Raw genomic sequence first — 13,671 nt, forward strand, 5'->3', positions numbered from 1 at the left:
CCTAAAAAGCTCTGGTACTATATTAGCAGACATTCTGCTAAGCATCCCAAAATATTAGACCCAGTAACCAAGTATAACCCTCATTCTTGGTGGAGTTTTGATACTAAAATGTCACCAGAGTCTCAGATTAAGTACCACTGGACTTCAACTGCAGGCTGTGTTTAGTGCTAGGTCTGGGAGTTCAATGATGATGTGCTAAGTTTTTCTAAGTTACCACTTGGTCATGAACAGGAAATAAATACATGAAGTGCAGAATGTACAAGGCTCACTGGCTGAGACATTTTTTCTGGCTAGATACCAGATGAGAGTCAGGTAAGTGTTAGCAATAAGTTACAAAAACTTGTTCTAGAGTACACCCTCTAGTGGGATACCTGGGAAACAGGGATTCAGCATTTTAAGAACCAATATTTCCATTTGGAAAAAGACACCCTTCCCCACCTTCTGAACCAGGCCTAATGACCTCTATGCTACTGATAGTCCAAGCATAAGTTCAGGAGTCTGAAGAGCTGCTGAAACAGGTCTACACACCCCTGTGCACACAAGCCTGTCCTGGGTTTCCTACCTTCCTGACAAATCAGAGTAAGACCAACATCATTCTCAAACCCACCAATATCAAGCCTACTGCAACAAGCTTAGCTTTTTAGCAGATGTCTATTTTCTCTATTCCACAGTACACAAAAGATCAATGCTCCCACTCTAAAGGCAGATGCTTTGTTTTAGTCAGGAAAGTGCCAGAGCATTAAAGTACTAAACTGCTTCATGTAAAATCCTGCTCCATTCATCCCAAAATACAACACCAGATGCCATAAATTTGGGGTTAAAAACAAATGCAATCAAGTCTTTAATGCCTCCTACATCAAGCAACACTTAAAATTACTGTTCAGACTCCCTTTTTAAGTTTAAAAAAGGACAGCAGAAGAGCATTTATAAATGTGTGTCTGAAAAAAAATCACAATACTAAAGGCAAGCAATTAACAGTAGAGTGTCTTACCTCCTGTGGCTGTATTTCAGATTTCATAAGCTCCATAATGGATTCTAGAGAAAGGATGTTAATTTGTTTCAACTGATCAAATGCAGAAGGCAGATCAAACAGTAGCAACTCTTTAAATCTATTTAAATAGCAGTACAATTTGCTAAACCAGATATTCTGAAATATTCAGATATTCTGAAAGCTCAGCTTGCCATTCAACAGGCTATTTCTAGACAAGCTTTTATTTTCTAAGTTTTACTGCTGCAGAAGTTTAGAGTTAAGAAACATCTTATAGTATTCATAATTTTGTTATTCTAATATGTAACTTTCCCTACATACCAGACAGTCCCCACATATTCAACTTACTCAGAAGGCAAAAGCATTCTATTACTATGATTTAAAGGGTTTTTTGAATGTTTCTAGCTAAAACAGAGCTGCATGCCCTGCAAGTTCCATTTCAGTTACTACACTGCAAGTAAGCTACAGCACAGCATTAGATTTAACACCAAGCTATGCAAATTCAGTGCTCAGTTCAAGCCCATCCCAACACTGATATAAAAATTGAACCCTGTAATATTTCACCTGATTCTTTGGCAGACTCTCCTTTTGACAGCTGTCTTGTTTTCTCAGGTTTTCTATTTACTTCTTCTTCCAACTCTTTCACTGGCACAGTGGTGCGAGGAGTCGGGATACTTTCAAAGTAGCCGGAGTCTAGAAGTTTGGACAGCAGGTCCTTCATGTGTTTATCTAAAGAGTAAAAACACTTAAAGTTAAAACAGCAAAATCTGAAATTAAGGGCATTCAGATTACAGATTAAGACTTGTTACTTCCTCCCTTTATATGAACTGCAGTTACTCCAAGTTCACACATCTTACGAAGCTATAGCAAAATGTTTTTGTAAAGGAAATTATTTATTAGACTGCTTAATTAAATGCAGCTGAAAACATCTTTGCAATACCAGGGCAAGGCTGCAGCTTGTGTTTAATGCCCACAAGGTAAACACAGAGCCACCTGGTCTCCCATATGCTTGGAAAGGGCTTTGTTTCCCATGTATAAGCTAGCCAGCTTTGATATTAAAATCATGTGAGACTGCAGCAGAGGAAAAGCTAAACAGTCACAATGGAACTACTCTACAAGACACTCTTGCTGATAACAGGACGGTCCTCAGAAAGAAAAGTTAAGAACTGTAGAAACAAGCAGGGGAAATGCAAGGGAGTGATCCCAGAACAAACTTACTCCTCTGAAGCTGGAAAAGATTCAGAGCTGACATGGGTGAACAAAAGCTTAACTGTACTGTGAGAAGCACTGTCCAGTTTGCTCCTCTGTGCAAACAAGAGACAGCAGCTGAAAGTACAGAGTAAGACCTCAGAAGTAACAGTGATTCTAGAAATTGTTTCAGAGGAGCTGCAAACAGGGCAGCCTTGAGAACAGGAAGAACTTTCAGTGAAAGATCACTCCTTCCAATGACAACCACACAAACAAGAATTGTAAGCTAGAATTTACTATTGCTATAAAAAACTGTCTTCCAAGGCAATGAACACTAATAAAACAACCTAACAGCATTATCTGAAGTCTAGCTTGCACACAAAGGGATGCAAGACTGACACTAAAGGGACAGAGATACTGATAAACAATCTATTCATGTCAACAGATACAAGGCTAAGGATACCATCCTGCAGCAATCCAAGCCTGCAGTTTGTCCACAACTACATGGGAAGATTTAACACCTAGCTGTCAGTTCAGCTACCTCTGTAGAAATTAAACAGATCACACTAATGCTCTGTTCTAACAGTTACTGACATTGTTGTCATAAACACAACAAGCAAGAGCTGTTTGCAATAGAAAGACACTACAACTCAATTAAGGGCAGTTTCCTCACAAGCAAGATGTAAATAGGAACACAATGTGTATGTTGGCTTACATCCAGGGATTTTGGAACTGTGCCACAAATGGAAGATCTGTAGAGTCCTACAGATTTTGGTGTGCTTGAAAAGCAAGGACACTTCCATTACATCAAAGAAAGACTGCAATTGTGCATGATGAGAAATGCCAGCAAGTTCCATTAACAGCCTGTGTGGTATCCTGCACTGCAGGGAGACAACAGGTATGAGTCTAGAACTCCTACAAAGAAAGGAGACTCTTCAATGCTGTGGAACCTTCAACCCAGGGCCAATGAAGCTTTGTAATACATCAGGGTACTCAACTAAGCATTTCATGGCTGGGAACTGTTCCAAGCTTAACCCATTTGCACATAACTAAACAAAAAGCTTCCCACTGTTCTGAAAGGTTTTCATGCATCGGATTTTGAATTGCTACCATCAGTATTTCTCAAAAATATGCTAGCATACTGATTGAAAAGTCTCGACTGGAAAAGGAAAGCAGGTGGCATTGATTGACCTGCACTTAACTGAACTAGGAACAGCCATTCATCCTTGGATAATCAAGATACACACATCACCTGAAAGTGGTTAATTTGGTGACCTTCTATGTGTATTCACTGGTTTTAAGATGTTTAACAAGCACACAAATTTTAGATCTTTAAGTTATTTCTCTAGATGAGACACTCACATGTTGTTCCAACCACAGGTTTCTCACTTCCTTCTAGAAGGTCCCAGAAGTAGAGAGATGATTGCTCCATCTGGTCTTCAACACTGAAACAAATGACAATTTTACTAGGTAGAACCACAGCCAAAAATCAAGTGCTGCACTGTCCCAACACCCCCTCATTTTACAACATTCACTAGTGTCCAGCCTTCACTTATTTCCTGCACACAGAGTGAATATAAGCCCTGAAATCACTGGAAGCAATTCAGTTGTCTCTGTCTGAACAGGATTTAACCTAGAAAGCCTAACTTCTTTTGTTGGTCAATATAGAGATCCTAAGCACTGTCCCACAAAACCACATGGCTGAATTTCATTACAAGCCAGGGTTCCCAAACAGGGCAACAACTGCTGTTTAATCAGCTGGTCCCATTTACTGGATGAACTTGTACAGGTGCAACCAACAATAGCTGCCATTCTCACTGACTAGCAGCTCCTGGGAAACCTTACTATAGGTCCAAGATCCACCTCCTCCAGAAGATGGAGTTTTCAGTGCATTGCCATGAAACACAGTATCCCAAAGGAAAGGATTAAGCTTCTTGTAGAAGTAATACCATAAGAGTCAACTAGAAACAAAGTTACTTCCTTGGGATGAGACGCTCCTGTTGTGTAGCTTTTTATAAGCAGCTGTTCTTTGGAAGTAGTTAACTAAAGAGCAAAGATTAGGCAAGTCTAGTGTATGACAAGTGACTGGAATTTTGAGGCACTTAAAGAATTAGTCCATAGTCAAAAATGACTTATCCATAAAGTGTCTCAGCTTACCACCTAGTAACTACTTATTCCATATTCAAATAGAATTCTTGCTGCACTACCCTACCAGACAGGCTGTCACACCAAGCATGAGCCATCACAGCACCAGAACAGTGCCACATGAGCACTGATACTGACATTACCTCTCTAACACCATGGTGACATGCATGACATTTAGTGCAGAGGTATCAAAAACTTCAGGCAATTTTTAAAAATCACTTTGAATCTAACAGCAAGAGCACCTCAGGAGCACCATGTTACATTCCTTGGAATAAAGAAGCACACCAGAATCATCAATGTAAATGGAATACAGAAAGAGTTCTGATTTAACTGCACTTTTTTCATTTCATGAGCAGTGAGACCACAGAGAAACAGCACATCCCCAGGCTCCCTGCTAAGGATGGTATTGGACTGTGTCCCCTCAGTCCCACAGGGAGATGTAAAATGGCAAAGTCTGTCTGCAACCTGCACCTGAGGCTGTAATTACTGCAGCTTCCCTCTAAAGCTCCAACTGAGGTAAATCTTTACATTCCTAACCTCAGACAAAAGCAAGTGTACTGAAGAGAATGTTCACATTACAAAACATGGTATTTAAAGACACAGCAGTGTCAAACAGAGGACATTTACCACAACAATTGAAGCATACTAATAGACAAAAACCCCCGGACTTACCTCAAGTTCTCATTTCTTTCTGGACATGTCAGTTTTGCAAATCTTATGAGGTAGTCTAGTTCTTTAGAAGGCAGGTATATTGCACCATTCACACCACCTTTGAAATCTTTCTGAACATGCTCTTGAGTGAAGTTCTGTAGCACATACTGGACTTGAAGTATCGTACGCAGCTTCTTCTTCTCTGCTTCCAGCTTCAGTAGGCTCTCTCTCCTCTGAGCCTTCTTCTGTGCTTTCAGCAGCTATTTTAAAGCAAAATCCAACAAACACAATTTGGGGTTTAATCCTGTTTACTAACAAGAGTCTAGGACAAAACACTGAGTTCTAGTACTGATTATCCTACAATGAGGAAACCAACCATTCATTTTGGTTTAGATAAGCTCCTAATTATTCAGATATCCAGAATTTTTTAAGCTCCTCCTTTGGAAGAGCTCTCCATTTATCTACTAATCATCTACACATCTAACTTTCAGTCAAACTGGATACTGGTAGCTTCACTTGTGATATGCCTTTGTGATATCTAGACCCTGATTATGCATGCTAGTGGTTTTATTGTAACAGATTGTACAGAAATTGATGGAATTGATATCAATGCATCATTCCAGGCCTAGCTGACCTTTAACATTTACCACAGAGTTAGAGAGGCAGAAGTTATCTCAAGTCTCTCCTAGTAAGACAACTGCTCTTCACTTTTGAACATCCCAGCTTAAAGGATACAGCAGAATCCTACAATCATTTCTGATGGCAGAAGGCTAAAGCACTCATTAAATAAGCAACAACATGAAATTACAGAACACAGAGAATATACAGTCAAGCCTCTCATCATACACTAACAGAGCTACCCAGCAGAAGTCATCCAAGTAACTGCAGAATTTAAAATGCCTCAATATGTGTCACAATCTATGAAAATTTTGTTCCCTACAACACACTGCAAAGGATGCTGTTGCCAGAATGGCCCCTAGTGTTCCAGTAATGGCTATTGACTGTAGAATCCATACCAGCAGAAGCACAGCCAAATTAAAAACAAGGTGGGTTAGCCTTTAAATACAGCATAAATTCAAGAACAAACATGAACTGGTAGAATGCTGGATTACTTAAAACACCTGCACAAGGATACACTGGGTCACAAGGTACCAGTCTTTCAGCATTCTGTAGAAATAATGCCAGAACAGTGACTAATCATGTTTAGCTTCCCTACCACTACCTTGGATCAAATCTTCTATAAGTGTAGAATTTGCTTGAGCCAAGAGACCAGTATCTCCAAAGATAAAACACTTGCTTGCATAAAAATAATGTATGGAGTGGCTTAAATCCTGAACAAAGACCTAAACAAAGCACTAAATCAGTGTCTTGCCACTATTAGAGACAGCTATGGCAGATTGAGTAGCAAACTCCACAAGCTTCAGGTAAATTTTACTGAGGGATGCACTCTTCATTGAAGTCAAAGTGATTTAAAACCAACACTTTCCCTCACCAGAAGCAGTAAAAAATTCATTTTGGAAGGGATCTTGGGACATTGTCTAGCCCAGCCTCCAGAAAGGGAGGGAATCAAGACCAGATTGCTTGGAGGACAAGGAATCCAAGGACAGATTTTACCACTTCCCCAGGCAGCTTGCTTCTAATGTTTAATCACCCACTGAGTGACCATTTCCTCCTACCTGTTAGCATCTATTTCAAGTAATGATCATTGCTTCTCCTACCACACCTCAGCAAAAATCCCAGCTCCACCCTCTCAGTATTTGCTGTCTGAAGGATAATTGTGCATCTCCTGGCAAGCCTTCACTTCACCAGGCCCAACACACCCAGATGCTCCAGGCTCTGCTCCCAGATCTCATTTTCCAGGCCCCAGCCATTCAGGGACCCACCACTGGAGTCACTGAAGCCTCTTTAGCCTTTGCCTACCAAGTGAGAGACAACTGGTTAACAAGCACCACATAATAAGTTCTGCTTAATCAACTGCTCCTCATATGCCTAAGTTTCACTGCTGCAGAGAAACCAGCCAGGAACTTCCTAGCAAGGGGTACACTGGAATAGAAATGTAGCCATTAAAGTAGTAGCACAAAGTTCTGCAGTTACCTCCTGTCAATATAGAGGAGAATAGTTATACTTACATCTTGGCTAAGCCCTGAAAAAGTCTTGTGAAGCTCCTTGGCAAATTCCAGGTTGTGCACTACTTCATCATATTTCTCTACTGCCTCCTACAAAGGAATAGATAAAAAAATGTATTTTTCATGCCTAAACTACTGATTGCAACTCTATTGCCTTGTACTTAAATTCTCATAGTGAAGTTGTCATTCAGTGTGTTCTTCTCTGAAACTGTAGCTTTTTAAAGATTCTGTGTCTGTGGCTGGTCCTTTAATTGCAAATATCATTCACCTGTAACAGAGATGCAGTTCAAAGCCAGTTCATACCACCAGACAGATATCCTACAAGTTTGCCTATATAGGTCTTGACAATCAGAGGTAAGCAGCTATTTAAAAATCAGACTGGTCTAAAAATCTGGAAGGAATACAGGAGAAATTCAGCACAGATCTTCTACCTTCACGCTTAACTGAACACCTTTAAAGAAAATTTGTTCAAACTTCAGAAATATATACACAAGTCACACTTCCAGAAATAAGTCTTTGCAATTTAGTTCCCACAAAAGAAGCCATGTTCCTGTCTTTACTAATGACTTAAACCAATATTTTACTGGCTAGTCTTCAAAAATAACTGCAGTGGATTATTAATTGCATTATGATAAACCCCATTTTTAACGGGTTAATTAATTTCTCCAAGTTCCCTTGACAGCTCTGAAGATAGCAAAATGCTGTAGTCCAGACATGCTGCCCATATCTTCACACCACAAGGCATGAGTAACAAGTTTGACTCCAGTTGTTCACATGTGCTTTACACCCAATCTGGTTTATGCTCCTGACATGATATCACAGGTTTTTCTAGAACAGGCCCATCAGTCTACCATAAAGCTCGTTCACAGCAGTGCTAGTGTTTCATCAGTGCAGTGACAAAAGCTTAATCTATTGTCCCAATAAGATCTGGGCCATCTGCAAACTCCATATGTGTTCCTAAGCAAATGGAAAACAAGTTACATATTCATTTGCTCAGTTGGATTGCTCAGTTCCTTTTATTCCCCTGTTTGTCACATACTAGACACCACCTGGACTAAATGCTACCCAACACAAAGTGCAAGCTCTCACCTTTGGTGGTTTAGGTTTGTCTTCACACAATTTACCAAGCAGCTTTGAAGTACTACTTAGCAATTCACTTAGCACTTGAGAGAATGACTTCTAAGAATCCAATGCCCACACATTTGAGGAAGACTCACAATTAACACCAACAATTTACTAGTCAGGTTACAGTAATTGTGCTTCTAACAACGCAAATTGCAGAGTAAAACTCTGCACCTGTAAACATCAGGAACAGCCACCACTGCTCTCATGGCAGGCTGCACCTCAGCCCACAGGAAAGCAATAGCTTTCTTCTGTCACACCTGTTATTAACATTCATTAACAGCACCTTGGAAGAACAGCACTGAGGAAAATCTGCTCAGCTTGCAAAAAGCACAATAAGCTGCTGGAAGCTCCTCATTCTTGAAACAAATGTTTCCTAATGTAAGGCTAGCACACACATTAGGTCTGGCAGGCATGCACAGTAAGTAATTACAGCTTAATCCAAATTGCTTGCAAAACAAGTTCATCACCAGACATGCACTTCTTCCTCTGTGTGAGAAAATTAAAGTTATAGATGACAGCAAGTTATATTAGAACACCACTGTATTATAAGGCAGTTGGTTTCTTTAGCTGTTAAGATCTATTAAGCTCTACTCCAGCTTCAATTTGTACATACACCACAAATTTGCCTCTGAAAGTTAGAAATGCAGTATTTCTGTATCTTAACCACTGAAGCATGGGACTTTACAAGATGGTTAATTAAATATTGAATGCATATGTGCTTCTACAATGGTAACCTCCATTATGAAGGCTGAATCCAGTTCTTCATTTTAGTAGCCTAAGAAACTCCAGAAACTGGGATGAAGACACTAAAGTTGAAAAGTGAAGCCCAGCTAGGAATACTAAAAATCAGTAACCAAGTTAATGCCATTTTCCAAACACTGTCACCTAACAGCTTTTCACAGTGCAGGGCATATACCAAAGCAGTCAATAGATCCAGGACTATTCCAACTTACAGAACATTGTTCAACAGTCTCACTGCTCATGGCAGCAAACAGATTGTGAAGAACACAGATGATCTAAACACAAAAGTTTCTTGCCCACCTGATTGAAGATTGAGTAGAGAGGAATTGAAAGGTCATCAACCTACTCCAAACCATTAGATTTAATTTTACTTTTGCACTTGATACGGCAAGACACCACATCAGATTTTGTGGCTAAGCACTAAGTGACAAATTACTCCCACAGGTTTGTTCTGCTTCTAAGAAGGTACCATTTTACCCCTCTTATCCCTCTTATGTCTTTACCCCTCTTATGTCTAATTCTTTCACAAATGATTCACAGTAAGAAAATAGAATTTGTTTTCTCAGACTGCTGCACTGTGATCAAGTTAGCAATCAGTGACATTTTTCCAGCTGGTTCATTAGCAGGATCAGCACTATCACTGAAATGTCAGTACTCCTCATCAGATAATTACTCTTTAACATGTGTCCACTACATTTTAAAAATGTGACTCCTGGATTAGTAGAGCAATAAACTCTTTGGATTATGTGACACTACTACTCAGCTCTGCTAAAGTTTTCAAGTTACAGAAATTTGGTTTCAGATCTAAAATCCATTCCAGACCAAGACAAAAAAGAGCCAGCACTGTCAGTTATATTAACAGCTACTTGTAACCAACAGCACTGTGCAGACAACAGGCAATTTCAAGTAATAGCTGCTAATGAAGAAATCATGAGGATTAATTAGCCACCTCAGAATTCTTGAGGCTTAGGTTCTAACACTGCACTGCCATATAGCTCAGCTGTACACAGTTACCTCATTAAGAAACAGAGGTGCAGAAGCACTGAAGCTGAAAGTCTACAGAGCAAAGATAAACAGGGATCTTCTATTCCTTCAGGGAACACCATGAAGGTTAAAACAGGCAATGGAGCTTATGGGCTCAACATTCAGCCTGATAACCAATAATTTGCTAATTTGGTTTTGTGAAAAATACCTTTAGGTGCTGCTTCTATAAAAACACTCATCTCCTTCAGCAACCCATCCTTCCTGCCAGATCAGAAGGTTTTGAGGCCTTCCACTCCTGCATACAAAGCAAACTTACCAACTGGTCTTGATTGAGGGCTTCCCCCTTCTTCAGACGATCTTTGTAGTCTTCTAGTTTGAGCTGCAGAAAATTCAAAGTAAACATTATACAGTAATCAATTTAAAAAGTAGGCAAGGGGTATGAGTGAAATGCTGTAACATAGAACAAAAAACCTCCTACTTCCTCTTGTTTCTGAAGAAAGGAACACAGAGTATTACTATGCCTTTGATTTGGCAATTTCAGTCTGCAGGACTGTCTACTTCCTTTCCCTAGCACTGATCTTTCAGTTCTCACTTGCTACTTTTGTTTCATTTAGCAACTATTAATGCATTGATCCAAGATCTTTAAATGGCTTCAAATACATCCAGTGTCCTTGTTTAAGGAAGGCTTGTTTAGCTTTCCCAAGTCAATGCTGGAATTTAGTCATATCATCCTTGAATAATCCTTGTTACGTCTTTCAAAAATTTGGCTTTAGTTACATCAAAAATTTATAGCCCTGTTCCCTAAGAAAGTTAACAAGTGTATTTCCAATACACCAAAGCATTCTTTAAATGCTGATGTAAATAATACAAAACAAAACTATTTGGTATTGCAAAACTTTTTTAGGGAAAAGAAAGGTGACTTCACTGCCATGAAATCAAATACTATTCCATGTGTGTACCTAGAGCTTCACTGACACAGTACCTATAGGAGTGCAAGACTAGGAATACTTTCTACTTATTTTACTAAGTCACAGTTTTATTTGCTGATAAGGCCATACTGTCATTCATGTGAAAATCAAAGGTACCAGAGAAATCCACAAGAAGAAGCTTCCTTGGACAGAATCAGAATACAACCCATAGTTGTTTAATCATAAAAAGGAAACATGCTTGTCTGATGTTATTCAAAATCACAGCATGATGCATGACATGAGACAGCAGTAATACTGCATCTCCTGCAGGAGGACCAAGTCCCCTAAGCACATGGACAGATGTCTGATCTACTCTCTCTCCTTGCCCTAAGACATAACTAAAAGCTTTTCAGGCATTTAGAGTAGCACAACATATTCATACAATTGCTTTACTTGTGATCCTGATCCAGCACTGAAAGCAACAGCACCTTCACGTCTTTTATCCTACAGAAAATAACATTCTCTCAACTCAAAGCCAAGCACACAGTCACCTGCCAATCAGCTGAAAAGCCTTAGAATGCAGAAGTCTGATTAGCCCCAGCTACAATAATTATCTCAGTTGTTATTGTTACTAACACTGTTCTGTTCCCCCAGCTTCAGGAAAGCAGAGCTTAAAATGAGTGATCAAGTTTTGGACAATTTCTGTACAAAAGTTTTCCAGTCAGTAACATTAGCCTGTATTTAAAATATGTAAGTCAAATATTTATGCAAAATAAAGGGCAATACATATTTAATATAATCTGACATTTCCACTGAGGATATGTCAGACTATATTAAATACGTATTCCAAAGAGAAAACACTTGCTCTAACTTCTGATTTTACAAACAATTTACATCTAAATTAATATCAGATGCATATAATTGATGAAGGATCTCTGCAAGAGTATAATCACGTTTAAATCAGATGCAAGTTTGTTCTGAACGGATCTGGTCAAGAGAAGCATCTTCAGTTTTGATCAACATACATTAGTTCTCTATATACACACATAACCTTATCCCAGCAGTTAAAAATAACAGAAATAACATGAAATATTATTTTAAATGCAATAAGCTTTACTATCGGGCAAGAAAACCGAGTTACCTTCTTCTTCTCGATGTTCCTGATCTTGTGTTTGAGGCAGATGAGCCCGTTGTCGATGTAGATCTCGTAGGCCTGCGAGGGAGAGGCCGCCGTGCTCAGCGCGGACTGCAGGGGGCTGGCGGGAGCCGGGCTCTCCCCAGCCGGGGTCACCTGCTGCTTGGCCGCCTTCATCCTCTTCTCCTCCCCTTCCTCCGACCGGCCTGAAGGTGATGATGGACGATGGAAAGGGGCTTGGGAAAGCCGCACCATTGAAATGGATGGAGCTGCAAAGAATTCCTCTTATTTAGCTCGCTCACACCGTGCTCCCCCCTGTTCAAGTTACGTCTTTTCTTGTCACAGAACATTTAGCCACAAAACTGAGCCTCGGGAAGGAGCGACCACAATTTTTCCACGCTTCTCCCTCCCTTTCAAAATATCTGTAGCAAGAATTTCAAAGCAAGGCAAACTTCGTATTGTTAGCAGCTTCCCCACCCATGCAGACACCAAAAATCCTTTACATAGGCAGAATTAGGCAGCACAGGGGATGATTCCAGAAACTCAATATAGTGACCATATAAAACTAGGCAGGTTTCCTGCACACATCACCCACAGGGGAAAAACTGCAAGCAAGCAATTGCAAATCACACCGCCAGCCCGGCATCCGGGCTGCAGCCTGAATGAAAATTTAGAAGGGCCATGCCTGAAGCTATAGCCCCTCTTCTTCTCAATCCACTTAAATCTATTTCACCCTTTCATGACCTCTGCAGCAATCCAAGCGAGAACTTACAGTCAATTCAATAAAAAAAAAAAATCCACACAGACAAATAGAAAAAAAATAAAAAGAAAAAGAAAAAAAAAAGAAGAAAAAACGTTTGATAAAGCAAACTAAGCCAGCTTAGTTACAACAGCATCATTCTTCGTGAGGAACTGGTCCCTGCCTACACCCATCCCAAAAAACGTGCCTGTGCCACGGTAAAACACCGGCTACCATTGGAGGGGCCGTAACCTTGAGCAGAGTTTCTGCAAGACATGCTCGGCCACCCTCATCTTCAACTACTTACGGACACCTGCTCCTGGAAAGCAATGACACCACAATTCTGCCTGCCCGCCGCCGGGGAGGCCGCACCACATCACCCCAGCGGGCAGCCAGGGCAAATCCTGCCTTTCCCCGGGACAGCCTCCGCCGCCGGGGGAGCCGGGACGAGCCCTCCATCGCGTCCTTGCCAGGGATGGCCAGGGAGCTCCTCCCGGGGGGAGAAGGGCACGGCCGCCACGGCTCCCCGAGCGGGGCGGTGGCGGAGGAGCGGGGAAGGGAGGAACAGCGGCTCCTTCCTGCCGGGGATTCGCCTCCTTCGCCTCCCGCCGCGCTGCGGGGCCCGCCGGCCCCACACCGCCCGGCCGGCTCACTCTCTCCCGCCTCCCCGCTCACCTCGGTGCCCGCACACGCTCAGGCCCGCCCCGCCGCCCGCCCCTCGCCTCATATAGCGGCGGGGCGGGGCGGCTCGGCGCCGGTCACCGCCCGCTCCCAATGGCCGGCGCCGCCTCACCTGCCTGCCCGCCCCGCGCCGCGCCTGGAGGGCGGGCCCGCGGGGCGGCTCCCCTGAAGGTCGGGGCGTCCGCCCGGCGGCTGTGTGGGATGTCCTGGGCATCCCAGGAGCGACAGAGCAATCTCTCGGGTGGGGTCTGCTGCTCCTG

The 13,671-nt window shown here is 41.6% G+C and overlaps 1 protein-coding gene across 5 annotated transcripts in view; it reads right to left on the reverse strand.

Annotated features, from left to right (window-relative positions):
* CAPRIN2 (caprin family member 2) overlaps positions 1–13,428 on the reverse strand; it is a 33,218-nt gene extending 19,790 nt beyond the window's left edge. For all 5 annotated transcript variants that reach the window (XM_058022889.1, XM_058022888.1, XM_058022887.1 and 2 more), the window contains exons 1-8: positions 13,406–13,428; positions 11,998–12,260; positions 10,265–10,327; positions 7,102–7,188; positions 4,994–5,232; positions 3,539–3,621; positions 1,553–1,717; positions 992–1,035 (exon numbers count right to left, since the gene is read on the reverse strand). In XM_058022889.1, the coding sequence (XP_057878872.1) occupies positions 992–1,035; positions 1,553–1,717; positions 3,539–3,621; positions 4,994–5,232; positions 7,102–7,188; positions 10,265–10,327; positions 11,998–12,246 (930 nt within the window). In that variant the 5' untranslated portion in view covers positions 12,247–12,260; positions 13,406–13,428. The remainder of the gene's footprint in view (positions 1–991; positions 1,036–1,552; positions 1,718–3,538; positions 3,622–4,993; positions 5,233–7,101; positions 7,189–10,264; positions 10,328–11,997; positions 12,261–13,405) is intronic.
* Positions 13,429–13,671: the final 243 nt, after the last annotated feature.

Source organism: Melospiza georgiana, chromosome 4, assembly GCF_028018845.1.
Source record: "Melospiza georgiana isolate bMelGeo1 chromosome 4, bMelGeo1.pri, whole genome shotgun sequence".
Taxonomy (NCBI): domain Eukaryota; kingdom Metazoa; phylum Chordata; class Aves; order Passeriformes; family Passerellidae; genus Melospiza; species Melospiza georgiana.